Source organism: Mugil cephalus, chromosome 16, assembly GCF_022458985.1.
Source record: "Mugil cephalus isolate CIBA_MC_2020 chromosome 16, CIBA_Mcephalus_1.1, whole genome shotgun sequence".
Lineage (NCBI taxonomy): Eukaryota > Metazoa > Chordata > Actinopteri > Mugiliformes > Mugilidae > Mugil > Mugil cephalus.
In genome coordinates, this window is record NC_061785.1 from 17,867,522 (window position 1) to 17,879,467 (window position 11,946).

The 11,946-nt window shown below is 42.8% G+C and overlaps 1 protein-coding gene across 2 annotated transcripts; it reads left to right on the top strand.

The window, feature by feature from the left end:
* Window positions 1–4,672: 4,672 nt before the first annotated feature.
* Window positions 4,673–11,388, top strand: abi3b (ABI family, member 3b). 2 transcript variants are annotated; one of them, XM_047608390.1, is made up of 8 exons: window positions 4,673–7,180; window positions 7,264–7,431; window positions 7,922–8,101; window positions 8,272–8,342; window positions 8,516–9,605; window positions 10,067–10,111; window positions 10,196–10,430; window positions 10,889–11,388. In XM_047608390.1, exons 1-5 carry the CDS (start codon window positions 7,037–7,039, stop codon window positions 8,967–8,969), a joined length of 1,017 nt encoding a protein of 338 aa, XP_047464346.1. In that variant the 5' UTR covers window positions 4,673–7,036; the 3' UTR covers window positions 8,970–9,605; window positions 10,067–10,111; window positions 10,196–10,430; window positions 10,889–11,388. The 2 variants fall into 2 exon arrangements, with proteins under 2 accessions (XP_047464346.1, XP_047464347.1); XM_047608391.1 differs by lacking the exon at window positions 10,067–10,111.
* The last annotated feature ends 558 nt before the right edge of the window (window positions 11,389–11,946 follow it).

Sequence of the window (11,946 nt, forward strand, 5' to 3'; positions counted from 1 at the left end):
ATGTCTTTCACCTAACTTAAACTTTAAAGAGCACACTTAGTTTTCTCATGCTCATGCTCAAAGAATGCGCATCAAGCTATTACAAGCATATGTTCTCTTGTGTTCGGCACTTCAGTTATTCCCACACTAAATTAAAAAGAATTCCCAAGAACGATGGGGTTCCCAGCTGCCGGCCGAGCTGTCTTCCTTTTTGGTGTCTTCACAATAAAAGTGTGCGTTTGCAACTGGTCAAAATGGCCGAACACCTCGGACAGTTTTTGCCATCTTGTATATAATGCTAATTCCATATTTTTTTTTGATTACATTGTTTATTTTTATTTAATTTAATATCATTTATTTTATCTTTCTCGCGTTTTTTTTATGAGTGTTCACTTTTATGTGCAACAAAGTTATGGCGACAAAGTAATTTCCCTCGCGGATCATTAAAGTCTAAGTCCAAGTCTAAGTCTGTGTGCACAGGCCTGGTGTATTGTAGGCTGCGATAAGCCTTATTTTAGTGGTTGTCGCACGGCAACTGTCAGAGCAACTTTTGCATATTTAGATGAGTAACGAATAATGTGAGAGAGCTGATTTCTTTCCTGGAACTGCAGATGCGGGCATTTCTTGCGTAACTGCTGAGTGAACAAAACACTTGTCCACGTCTTATTGACCGAAAGAGCTTCTCTGCCTGGTTACGGTGCTGTGTAGAGGGCGGCGGACATTGTTCACGACTGATCGGTGTTTCATATCATGAAATCATAAAGTACAGTAGATACAGCACAATGAATTATGTACGCCACCCGTATGAACTGTTAAATGCAGGATCCAAAGAGTACTTGCGACATTTTTATACATGCATTAACTTTTCTGTGTTTCCTTAGAGGCAGGGGTCAGGCACTAAACAGTGAAGTTTCAGACAGGCAACCACTGGGTGACGTGCAACATAGGTCCCAGGCTGGAATCAAATCACACACACACTGCAGTTAAGATACAGCACAGTAGCAGATGCTCACCTGAAATCATTTGAAATTGCATTAACTGGCCACTCGGTTCACCAGATTCTCATTAGATTTGTCTATCTGCTGTTTTGTCCCCTTGTTTACAAGGATGTATCTGGTGAAACTGGTGCCACTTGTCATTCACATTACATATGAAAAAAAGATACTGAAGTTTTGGATTTTAAAGGTTAAACAAAAGATGCAAAATCTCTTTGTCTGCTCATAGTGAGCGACCCACAGTCATTTGAGCCATGCAGTCACCGTTCTTCAGTGCGGTGTCGAGCAGATGTTTCTAACTGTGCCACATTTGTCTTTCTAAACTCCGCAGAGCTGCAGACCTGTGCGCAGCCACGTGACCTAGTTTATTGCAGCAGCAGGTGTATCCACTGCAAACAATATGTCACTGAGCACAACACTTTAACTTTAACTAGCTTGTTGTGACACTTTCATGTATTATGATGCAGCGCCCACATTACTGAAATCATTCCTGTGACAATGCTGTCACATATCATATTTGATGTTTTTCTATAATATATCATGTTTTATGTTTGTTAGATTTTTAGAAGGCCATTCCACAGAAAGTTGAGTAGAGACGATGCAAATGTAAATTCTTACATTGTTAGAATTTAGTTGCAGTTTTATAAAGTGATTTTTTTTTCCATTCCTGACGGAGCCAAAACCAGGTATTAAAAGCAGGATTGAAGGATGATGAGGGGCTGCTGCCTGTGTCCCACACACCCACACACCCAACACATCCATACAAACGCACACACACGGAGACATGGAGCGGGGCTGCTGGCTAGGAAAGGGTGGAGGCTGAAGCAAAGCTCACTGCTGATGTCGATATCTCTAATCGCGGAAATGTGCTTGATGTATGAAAAGTGAACTAAAATTAATGCGATGATTAAATGAACACCATGTCTTTAAAAAGATCATTCACAGTGACTGAATGAGGCCATGGGAGTAAATGATCTTCTATCGCACAATGATTTGAATCACAGCGACATAAACAGCTAAATATGAAGACAGTTTTCCGAAGGCGTTGGTAAGTAAATAAGTGCTGTCTTCCCTGTTGTCTGAATTAGAAGCTCTGATTGATCTCTGAGCCGCTATCAAAAATGTGCCTCACGTGTCTCATTAGACAGGAGACTGTTGATTCATTGCCAGCTCATGTTTCCGAGGTTCATGCCAATCTATAGAATCAGGAACAGGAATCAGTACAGTAAAGTCTCTAATAACTTAATAGATAAGGCTTTATCGTGTCTAGTAGACTTTTAGTGGACTGTAAATGTAAACCCAGTAACACAAAGCGTCTTTGATGGTGGAATAACTATAATTATGAGTGATAGAGTCTGGAACAGATAAAGATGTGATTTTAATCATGCTGACATTTTAACTTCTGTCTCAAATGAACTCTCGAGCACTCGACATACCTCATGTGCAGTAAGGTTAATCCTGGAGCATAACATGAATGTTAATTTTAGCCAGTTGAATAAGTGGAGTGTGATGCGTCGCCATTAAGTAACCACAGAGCATTGAGTTTGATCGGAAGGGAGATTGCTCGGTTGAGTGGTCGTTGAGTGGTCAAGGCACAAGAAGTCATTATCACCTCACAGTGAGACAGATATTTACACGAGTAAACTGGGTTAACAGTGACACCAGATTAACATCAGGCCATGCGTTCCTGCAAATCATCCTGGGTGGCCAGTTATGTCTCAATCTTTCCGCCAGAAGTCAACACCCATATGAACCATGCAACTCCAAGATATCTTAAAAAAGATAGCAAATATCTCCAGTGTTCCCAGAATTACCGGGGTGATGTCTTTGGAAAACGTGCGGCACATGTCCAGCATGTGAACCACCAGAAAGAGGCCGGGCAACTTATTGACAGAATGCATAGGAAGGTGATGCATTATGATGAACTAATAGCGTGTGAGTAATAGAGGATGTGAGATAGCATTCCTGATGACAGAGGCTTTTTACACTTTTTGCTGATGAAGCATGATCATACAGTTACAGAAACTGCACTCTCTACTGAGTTAAATGTAAAAAAAAAAAAAAAAAAATGTATTCCTCTGAAAAAGAAAATTGATCCCAAGTTCAATTTTTAGAAACAATTCAAGGAAAAGGGCAGCAGGTGTCTGAAGTCCAGATGGAATTGACTCCACCGTTGCGCGTTCTCAGAAACAATAAAACTTTCCACAAAGAAGAGTGTTAACCGCTGTGTGTGCGTGCGTGTGTTCAGTCAGTGTAGCTTCGCCGCAGACTCCGGTACAATAATTGAATTTGGCCTTTCCTTTAATGAAAGTCTGTGAAGTGTGGAGAGGCTGTGATAGCCCAGAACACCCAATATCCACAAACGTGCGGATGCTTCACACTATTGGACATAGAGACGTCAGAGCTGCATGTGCGAGCAGGTACTGTAGCACATAAAAATGACACGTTGACTTTCTTGAGCAGAATGAATATGCTGTTTCACTTACTCTGTTTACAGATCTGCTATTCTTTCAGTTTAACATTTATCCTGCATAATGGGTGCACACAGATTTGCAAAACCCTTCAAGTAACGCCTGGCTGAACAACTGTTAGAAACACGCTCGATAAGGAAATGCGTGGATTATGATTCCGCTATTAGTCCTGCTATTAGTTTCATATCAATTAACAGCTACTGGTTATGAAATGATTGGCGTGAGGTGCCAAAAAGTGCAGTTCCTTACATGACCACTTGAGGCTGGCTCCAAAAGCGAGTGAATCCCCTTTGAACATCAAAAATAGTAAACATGTTTTCAGTGTGGTCTCTATAAACCAGGTTGTATAACTCATTTAATTATATCACATCAAGGCTTATACTTAAGGTGTGGCCCTTTCAATTGACAGTTAGATGAATTTCCAGTTTGCTAGCTTATCTGCTGTCGGTAACACATGCCCGGCCTCATCTCCGCTCAAGCTCCACCTCTTCGCGGATTTTTGAGTGAGTCTGAAGGCAGATGCTGCCAAGATGGAATAACATCCAGAGACACCACACTGAGCTTCAAAGCCGCTCCTCGGGAACCAAACGAGTGACGTCACAGAAGGTTTTTCCATCTTAATATAGAGTCCGCTGTGCTAACATGCCGACAGATTTAGAAATGACCCAGAAAGGCGATTGTGGAGGAAGACTGCTGGCAGGGAAAGATGGAAGCAAAAATGCATGACTTAAAATATTTTTAAAAGCTGATTCTTTTTTCTTTTCCTTTTTTCAAATGTTTTATGCAAACACAGCATTCATTTAGTTACAAGACACACGACATCTTTCATCTATGAGTACTGAACTGGTTATCTTAAAGCCCTAGTACCGGAGTTGGAAAACCATTCATCGCATTAACATTAACAATGGGATTTTCTCTATATTTTACTCTAAACTGTGTCTTCTTTGTTTTTGTTTTTGGTGTCTTTACAGTGTTCCCAGCATAGCTCTACACATAAACTTAATCAGAACTTTTATTAGACCAAGGATGAGCTGTGAAACTGATCTCTTCCCCACTTTCTGCTGAATGCTAACTTTATTCGAGGGTAAAGTCCCAACTAGTGATCGCATCTCCAAATCAAAGAGCAGCTTTCACAGTTAGATATCTCCTAGTTATCCAGATAACTGATGGCTGCGTAAACACAACCATAAAACAGTGTGCTGTTTATGAAGTCCTGACTGATATGCACTTTGGATCTAAACGTGACAATCTAGGACAGGTGGGAGCCCAGTGATAACCTTTATCTTATTAGAAGGTCTCAGATGAGCACAATGGAGTCTATCATATGATAAACTCACAAATATGATCTTTTCCATGTCCAGATTCCGGTGAATAAAAAGTGGGTTACAACTAAAGCATCAGTTTGAGTGTGTAGTAACGTCTGAACGGGTGGCAGTGGTGCCCATTTCAGGATCAGGGAGAAAATGACATGGTGTCTGAGACCGATGAGGCAGCAGGGAGGTAAGTATAGCGCATTTTCTCTTTCTTCAGCTGCTCTACGGTGTATTATATATTTTGGCCATATCCTGTAGGAAGGGCACAGTGAGGTAAAAGATGCTATGTCTTTATTACCAGCATTAAGTCATGCGGAACATCTACTGAAAACATTTACTACTGCACAACACAAAACAGAGGACAGAAATTGTGCTTGTTTTAAGACCTTATCAATGTGTATATGTTGATGAACGTTGGGCGTGCTCAGCCAAAGCGAACCAAACCAATGTAATCATTGTAGGAGTAAAACAGATATGAATAGTTTATTTCAACACTTCAAGTCGTCAAGTCGTCATTTCCATAGAAGAAAAATTACATGATTTCATCATGATATTATTTTGTGTATAAAAGTCAGCATGACTCTAAGATTGTGCTGAGCACAGAGAAAATGATTGAGCAATAAAGAAATAAAGTCATCCAAAATCACTTATAAAGATTGGGCTTCATATATAGTGAGCTACAATAAAAACTGATAAGAGCACAATATAGCAAACGCTATCAGTCATAGCCAGACTTTCAAAGGACTGGGGCTCAAGTAAACAAATGCTTAAAAAAAACAGTTTCTAATAATGTCCTTGGTGTTATCGTGATAACGGTTGGGCCACATCTTCTGTAAACTGATAATCAATGTAATGAGAAAATAGATGATTAATGAGAGAAGCTGAGATGAAGGAGAAAAGGCAGACATTCACCAAAACAGAGAAATAGCTTTCTTTGTGAACTTTCCTTAAAGCTTCATTACAAAGTGACAGAAGATTCATAACACTGTGAACAGTGTTTTGACTTCAGAATAAGCCTACAACAGATTCAGTACAGGTTGTGTGGATCAAAGTTAGGAATAACTTGATAAGCGCCTACAGCCACAAGCATCGCGGTATGCTGAGCCAAATGCTAACGTCAGCATGGTGATCAAATTACAGTGATGACCGCAGCTAACTGATTTTTAACAGCTTTCATCTTTACCCTATTCATCACCTAGAGGCCATGGTGACTGGAGCGACATCAGTTTTGCAGGGACTGTATGAGTGCAACCTCACAAGGACGTTACCATGAACATTCATCACTCCCCGTTTCTGACCCTTCATTTTCTGTCATATATCTGTTATTGGCAATCCAAGAACTGCACAAAAACCTTCTGTAAGCTGTAGAGCTGCAGCATGCAAACCGTCAAGAAGACCTTTCCTTTTTTTGGCGCAATCAAGCATCAGCACTGGGCTACGTCCAAATCTAGTTCTTATTTTCTTCGCTCGCATCATGGCTCAGCTGGATGCTGTTAGATGTCAGATGACTATTTTCTGGAAGCACGAGAGCAAACAGAAATGACTTTAACAACTGGTGTCACAGGACTATGAGCTTTCGCACAAACAAAAAAAAAAAAAAGAAGAAGAAAAAAGGAGGATGTTGGGGAATTCAAGTTGTTTATACAGGATATCTCGAACAATACAATGCAATTTACCTTGGCCAAGCATTTGTCTATTTATGGAAGAATGTTCCACAACATCATACTGTGTAGCTGATGAATGATTAAACTAATTATAAAATATAACTGATAACTTTTCACTATTTGCAGCGTTGGCCACTGTCATTACTGTCTAGTTCAATCGGTGCATAGTGCAATAAACGTGAGTCGATCGACAAGCCGGAGGAGTAGCTTTTCTCTAGGTTGCACTGACCTCTAGTGGCTGTCACAAGTAATACAAATGGATGCCATCCGGACTCCTTATACTTGGTGTCATATTATAGGTATATCTTCTCCTATAAATTCTTGCACATGTAAACGAGCAGCATATAAAACACTGGCTTTACTTGGATTCGTGAACACGGATGCATGTGTTAGTGGCTGAGCAGTCCCACCTTCTGCAGCCCTGCCAGCTGAGACCAGCTGATCCAAAATCTTCGCCCTGCGGTGTTTTCCGCGTTCACCGCCCCCCGTACACCTCCCTGCCTCGACTGAGTCCTGCCAAAAAAAAAAAAAAAAAAAAATCTACCCCAGGAGGGGACGACTTAAAAGGAAGTTTTAAGTAGTGTGTTTCTCCATATTTTTCGTTAGCCGCACCGATGGGAGAAATGACGGAGCAAAAGAACCTTTCAGAAGTTATTGCTCAGATTTTTCAGGAGGCACCAGCAGCCAGGAAGGGTCTCACTGATAACCACAACAACCTCTACCGAGTGGCGGACTACTGCGAAAACAATTACGTTCAGGTGAGGAATACTGATTAGAAGTCAGCTTAAGCTTTGTCGTAGTCTTAGAGACCTTTTGAAAACTTTTTCTATCATCCTCACAGGCAGATGATCCCAGCAAGGCTATGGAAGAGGCGAAGGGTCTGGCCGCCCAGGCGCTGGCCAGTGTCACCTACCAGATCAACAGCCTGGCCAGCTCCGTGCTCAGGCTACTGGACTCACAGGCCACGCAGATCAAACAGATGGAGTGCTCCGTCAACATGCTGTCATTGGTGAGGAAGACCTTACAGCTGATGCTGAAATTAGAAATCATGGGTTACAGCCTTCTTTTTGACTGATGACGACAACTAGTTTCCCAAAGTCATTGCAGTATGTGCCAAAGCTCTATCTTTAATGATTCAGACATTCTCTCTATAGAGTCACTTACGCATGCTTGTTTGCAGTTTTCTATGATGATTGTTTTCTACCTCTTGGATGTTGTTGGTTATTTGTGGACCTGTCTACAGATTTTATATATTATGTGTACTTGTTTGGAACCTATCGAAGGAATCTTGAAAATAAATAGAAATAGCTCCTATTTGAAAAGAATACTGCACAGCTGATTGGTTGTGTATATGTGAACCATGAACTGTGAGCTGTAATTTTATTGTTACGAATGATGTTAATGCCATAGAATCCTTTTCACCGGAGACGCCCTCCAGGCAGGGAAAGAAAGTGGTGTGAAAATTAAGCTTCTGTGTATGACGCTGTGCCCCTGTCCAGGCTGCGGCCATCCACTACGAGAAGGTCGCCAGGAAAGAGATCGGCGCTTTTACCACTCCCAAAAACAAGACTCGCTCCAAGCTCATGACCCCGCCGCCTGCAGGCAAGGAGCCGGAGAGAGGCTACACCAGAGCGCCAATATCCTACTCCGTCTTGGACTCCGTCGGGCACTGTTTTCACGTAAGGGGGTTTCAGAGTTTAAAGGCTGAATTGGGTCCACGTACCTTTCGAGATTTCTTACAGATTAAGGCTGAGCGGAAAACAAGATGGCCTCTTTCCGTGGTCTTGCTGTCGTGTGTGGAGGCGTGCTGTTGATTTGCTTTTCACTTTGATTTATCTACCATGTGCAGGTCACTGCGCAGCAGCCCAGGACGAGAGCAGGGACGACGGAGAGCATTCAGAGCACTGCAGACATCCCTGTGTATGTACACGTCTTCTTGAACCTTTTATTCTGGTATCACAGTCACAGTTGAACTCTGCAGCTCATGATCTGAAGATGTTATCACACTGTACACATTAGGGTTCACTCTTTACCTTTAAGAAGCAGCGGCCTTTATTTTCTAACAGTGTGTCTTCTTCTCGTCTCGTTCACAGATCCAGTTTTGGCATCGCCGTGCCTCCACCCTCCGTCCCCACCCTGCGAACCAAACCCACCAACAGCGACCCGCCGCCCCCTCCTCCTCCACCTTCTGCCAGTGCGGACCCCGGCCTGCTTTCACCTTCTCCTCCTCCTCCTCCTCCTCCAGCTCCCACTTCCCTCATGGACGCTGACCTCCCTCCTCCGCCCGCCTTAACCTCGCCCACGAATCTTCCCCCACCGCCGCCGCCGGTAACCAACAGCGCCTGCCCGCCTCCACCTCCACCTCCTCCTCCAGCAGCTGGAGGTGCCCCTCTGCCTCCCCCGCCTCCACCACCACCAGTGTCAGGAACTTCCCCTCCTCCTCCTCCTCCTCCTCCTCCTCCGCCAGCACCCCTTCACACTGGCACCTCTGGTGTTGTGCCACCGCCCCCTCCACCACCTCCCCCACCTCCCCCTGTCTTACGGTAACGTTACAGTTCCTTTTATTGGAGGATAGTTACGCATTTGTAACGGTCAGCTACTAACAGACTGTGATGGGGCACGCTGGTTAAAACTTGTGCCTCCTTAAATATATATATATACATGTATTTTCACAGCAGTTGCACAACAACATTAAGTGTGAATAAAAGCTTAAAAAAAACGCATGTGTAGTGGTTTAATATTGAACTATCACATCTAGTCTGAATGGTTGTGAATGATCCTGATTTTCTTTTTTTTTGTGTTGGCACGGAGAGCTTCTGTAGAAATTCTTTAGACATGTTTCAACAATACCTGGACTGCATTCTTCTAAAACAAGCTGAAACAAGAATTCTTGTGATTCCTTGTCATATTTGTGTGTGTGTGTGTGTGTGTGTGTGTGTGTGCAATCTGATTTCCCTTCCTTAATGTGTCATTTCATAATCACAGTCGATGTAGACACAAGTGGCCTTTAGCCCGACAACACCAACTGTTTACGCCACTGTGTGGCGGGAGCAGATAAGTCGCTTTCGTCGCAGGTTGCAACCACAGTGAGTTCCGCTGCTTCAGACTGTTCAGTCAGGCTATAAATTGTCTGCTGCAACTCAAAGCTCTACTTGGCCTGCGCTACATGGCTGGTAGATGAAGGTAAGTGTCATTCTCAGCTTTTCACGATGAGCTAGATAAAGTCAGTTCATATTTGAATCCGCACGAACTTGAGACAGAAAAAGGTTTTACAGAAACTAGGCCCTCCACAAAGACAAGGAAGTGCCTCAGCTTTCTGTCACTGCAGCCTACTTTCACTTTTATCATACCAAATTCCACTATTCACACTTTGTACTGAAGTGTTGCACAAATCTGTCCTCCTGGGTGAGTCACATAAGTCTCCCGTTAGCTGCATAAAACTTTCACCCGCTCCATTTACCTTTAAGACAGTCTGTTTGGGTGGGTGTGATTTGAGAACTGGACGAGATAAAGAGCTACCTTTGAACTGTACATGCGTACAGGCATTGCGCTGAGCGCTAAACTGTGTGACCAACAGTAAAACAGCTGCTCTGTGCTGGTTTCCTTTGACAAGGCCTCTTCTTCTTCCCTCAAACTCTACTCAGGTGTGAATATAAAACTACCATGGTAGTGTATTATCCTACTATTGAGTAAGTATTCCCTCTGTTTCCTCATTTGCTTGCACCTCGTTTGATGCGTGCAGCGCACACGATTAAGCTCTTCTTCATTTTCAGGATTCCTCTGTTGTGCTTCTGTATCGGCTTGTGGATATTTTGCTGCCATCTTGCAAAGAAGCGCAGAGAAGCAGAAAGCTGCGCTCTGAGGTCCAGAAACACTCCGTCTGTGTACATCATCCCTATTTATACGGAAGACCTGGAGGACGAGGAGCAAGAGGAAGAAATGGACGTAAATGAGGCGTTTAGTCCCTTGTACTCTGACAGAAATTTCGGAGAACCCCCTCCATACACGGTAAAGCACTGTGTGCATCCTATATTGAGCTGATGTGATCCCATGATATTTACATATGGAGTTTGTTGTGGGCTTGCAATTTTTTCTTTTAAAAGATCAGAAATGTCATCAGGGTGTGGCACAATGGGGTGGAGGTTGGCACTGATGCCTCACAGCAAGAAGGCTCTAGGTTCGCATCCATCAACTACAGTAACTGGAGCCTTTCTGTGTGGAGTTTGCATGTTCTCCCTGTGTCTGTGTGAGCTTTCTGTGGACTTCCTCCCATCATCCAAAGACAGGCCTGTTAGGTTCATTGGTGGTTCTAAATTGGCCGTAGGTGTGAGTGTGAATGGTTGTGTGTCCGCCCAGTGACGGCTCAGAAAGGCACTTTATGAACCTCCAGAGGACAAGTGGTTACAGAAAATGACTGACTGGATGAGCAACTAAGTCATTATTGTCCAATGTTTCCTGTTTTACAGCTCGAACCGCCGTCCTATGGAGACCCACCCCCGTCCTACATGGACCCTCCAGCGTACTCGGAGCGCCCCTGACCCTTGTCATCTTCACCCTCTCCAAACACCCTCCTGCTCCTGCTGTTCTTCTCATAACGCAGCAGACTCCTAAGATCAGGCCGATGGATTCTGAGCTCATCGCACGAAACCCTAAAAAAAAAAGACTGGTCTCGTGCCAACCTGCATTTATAAAAAAAACTGCAAGATTAAAAAAAAAAAACATTGAGGCCATCAGACATTTTACTACCAACTGTTTTTTGCTACATTGCAAGGATTTTGGTTTGGTTCAGTGCCTTTGCATCTGTATGTGTTGTGCATAATTTCTGTATATGCAGCCTTTTCTACTGTATAGTTTTCCATGTTACATAAATGTTCTTCCAAGGTATATTAACTTAAACACAAGACATCTCTGCTGTTTTCTACCTGATGAAATGGTATATAAAATAAAAAATGCAAGTTATACTAACTTTGATGCGTACACATTGATGGAATACATCCTGTTTCAGTTGGAAAAAATAGTATGTGAATATTAATGCACATTAATTAGTCACTGTTTGGTGGATTCAGTCCATCCCACTGATTCACATTATGCACATACAAGTATACTGTTTATAAATTACATGCACTAAAAAGGGTGTGCAATTTTCAAAATAGAATCATTCACACTCATGTAACTATAATTAGAATGTGTGCGTGCGTGTGTGCAAGTGTGTGTGTGTCCAAACCTAGACTGGAGTTCACCTGGGACAAAACATCATAAAGTTAGGATTATTCAGAAACACAAGCCCACAAGTCACACGTGAGGTAATTTGTGTGTGGACTGGTGGCCAAAAATGTTGACTTTATTGCTTATTCCTATAAGTAACTTGTCAAAAACATGAAAGACCGAATGCTGTCTGATGCGGCCGTAGACTGTAATTAGAAACAGAATAACACTGACGTCTGAGAAACGCTGATGCTGATGTTAAGTTCATGAAGTGAATACACTCTGGCAGACATAAGGAATATGCAAGACAGCACATGCC

Excerpts from the sequence above, each read along its gene's own strand:
- abi3b (XM_047608390.1), top strand. The coding sequence starts at position 7,037 with ATGGGAGAAATGACGGAGCAAAAGAACCTTTCAGAAGTTATTGCTCAG. Across the intron at positions 7,432-7,921 it reads CCGTCAACATGCTGTCATTG|GCTGCGGCCATCCACTACGA; the intron begins GTGAGGAAGACC and ends GCCCCTGTCCAG. Across the intron at positions 8,102-8,271 it reads CCGTCGGGCACTGTTTTCAC|GTCACTGCGCAGCAGCCCAG; the intron begins GTAAGGGGGTTT and ends TACCATGTGCAG.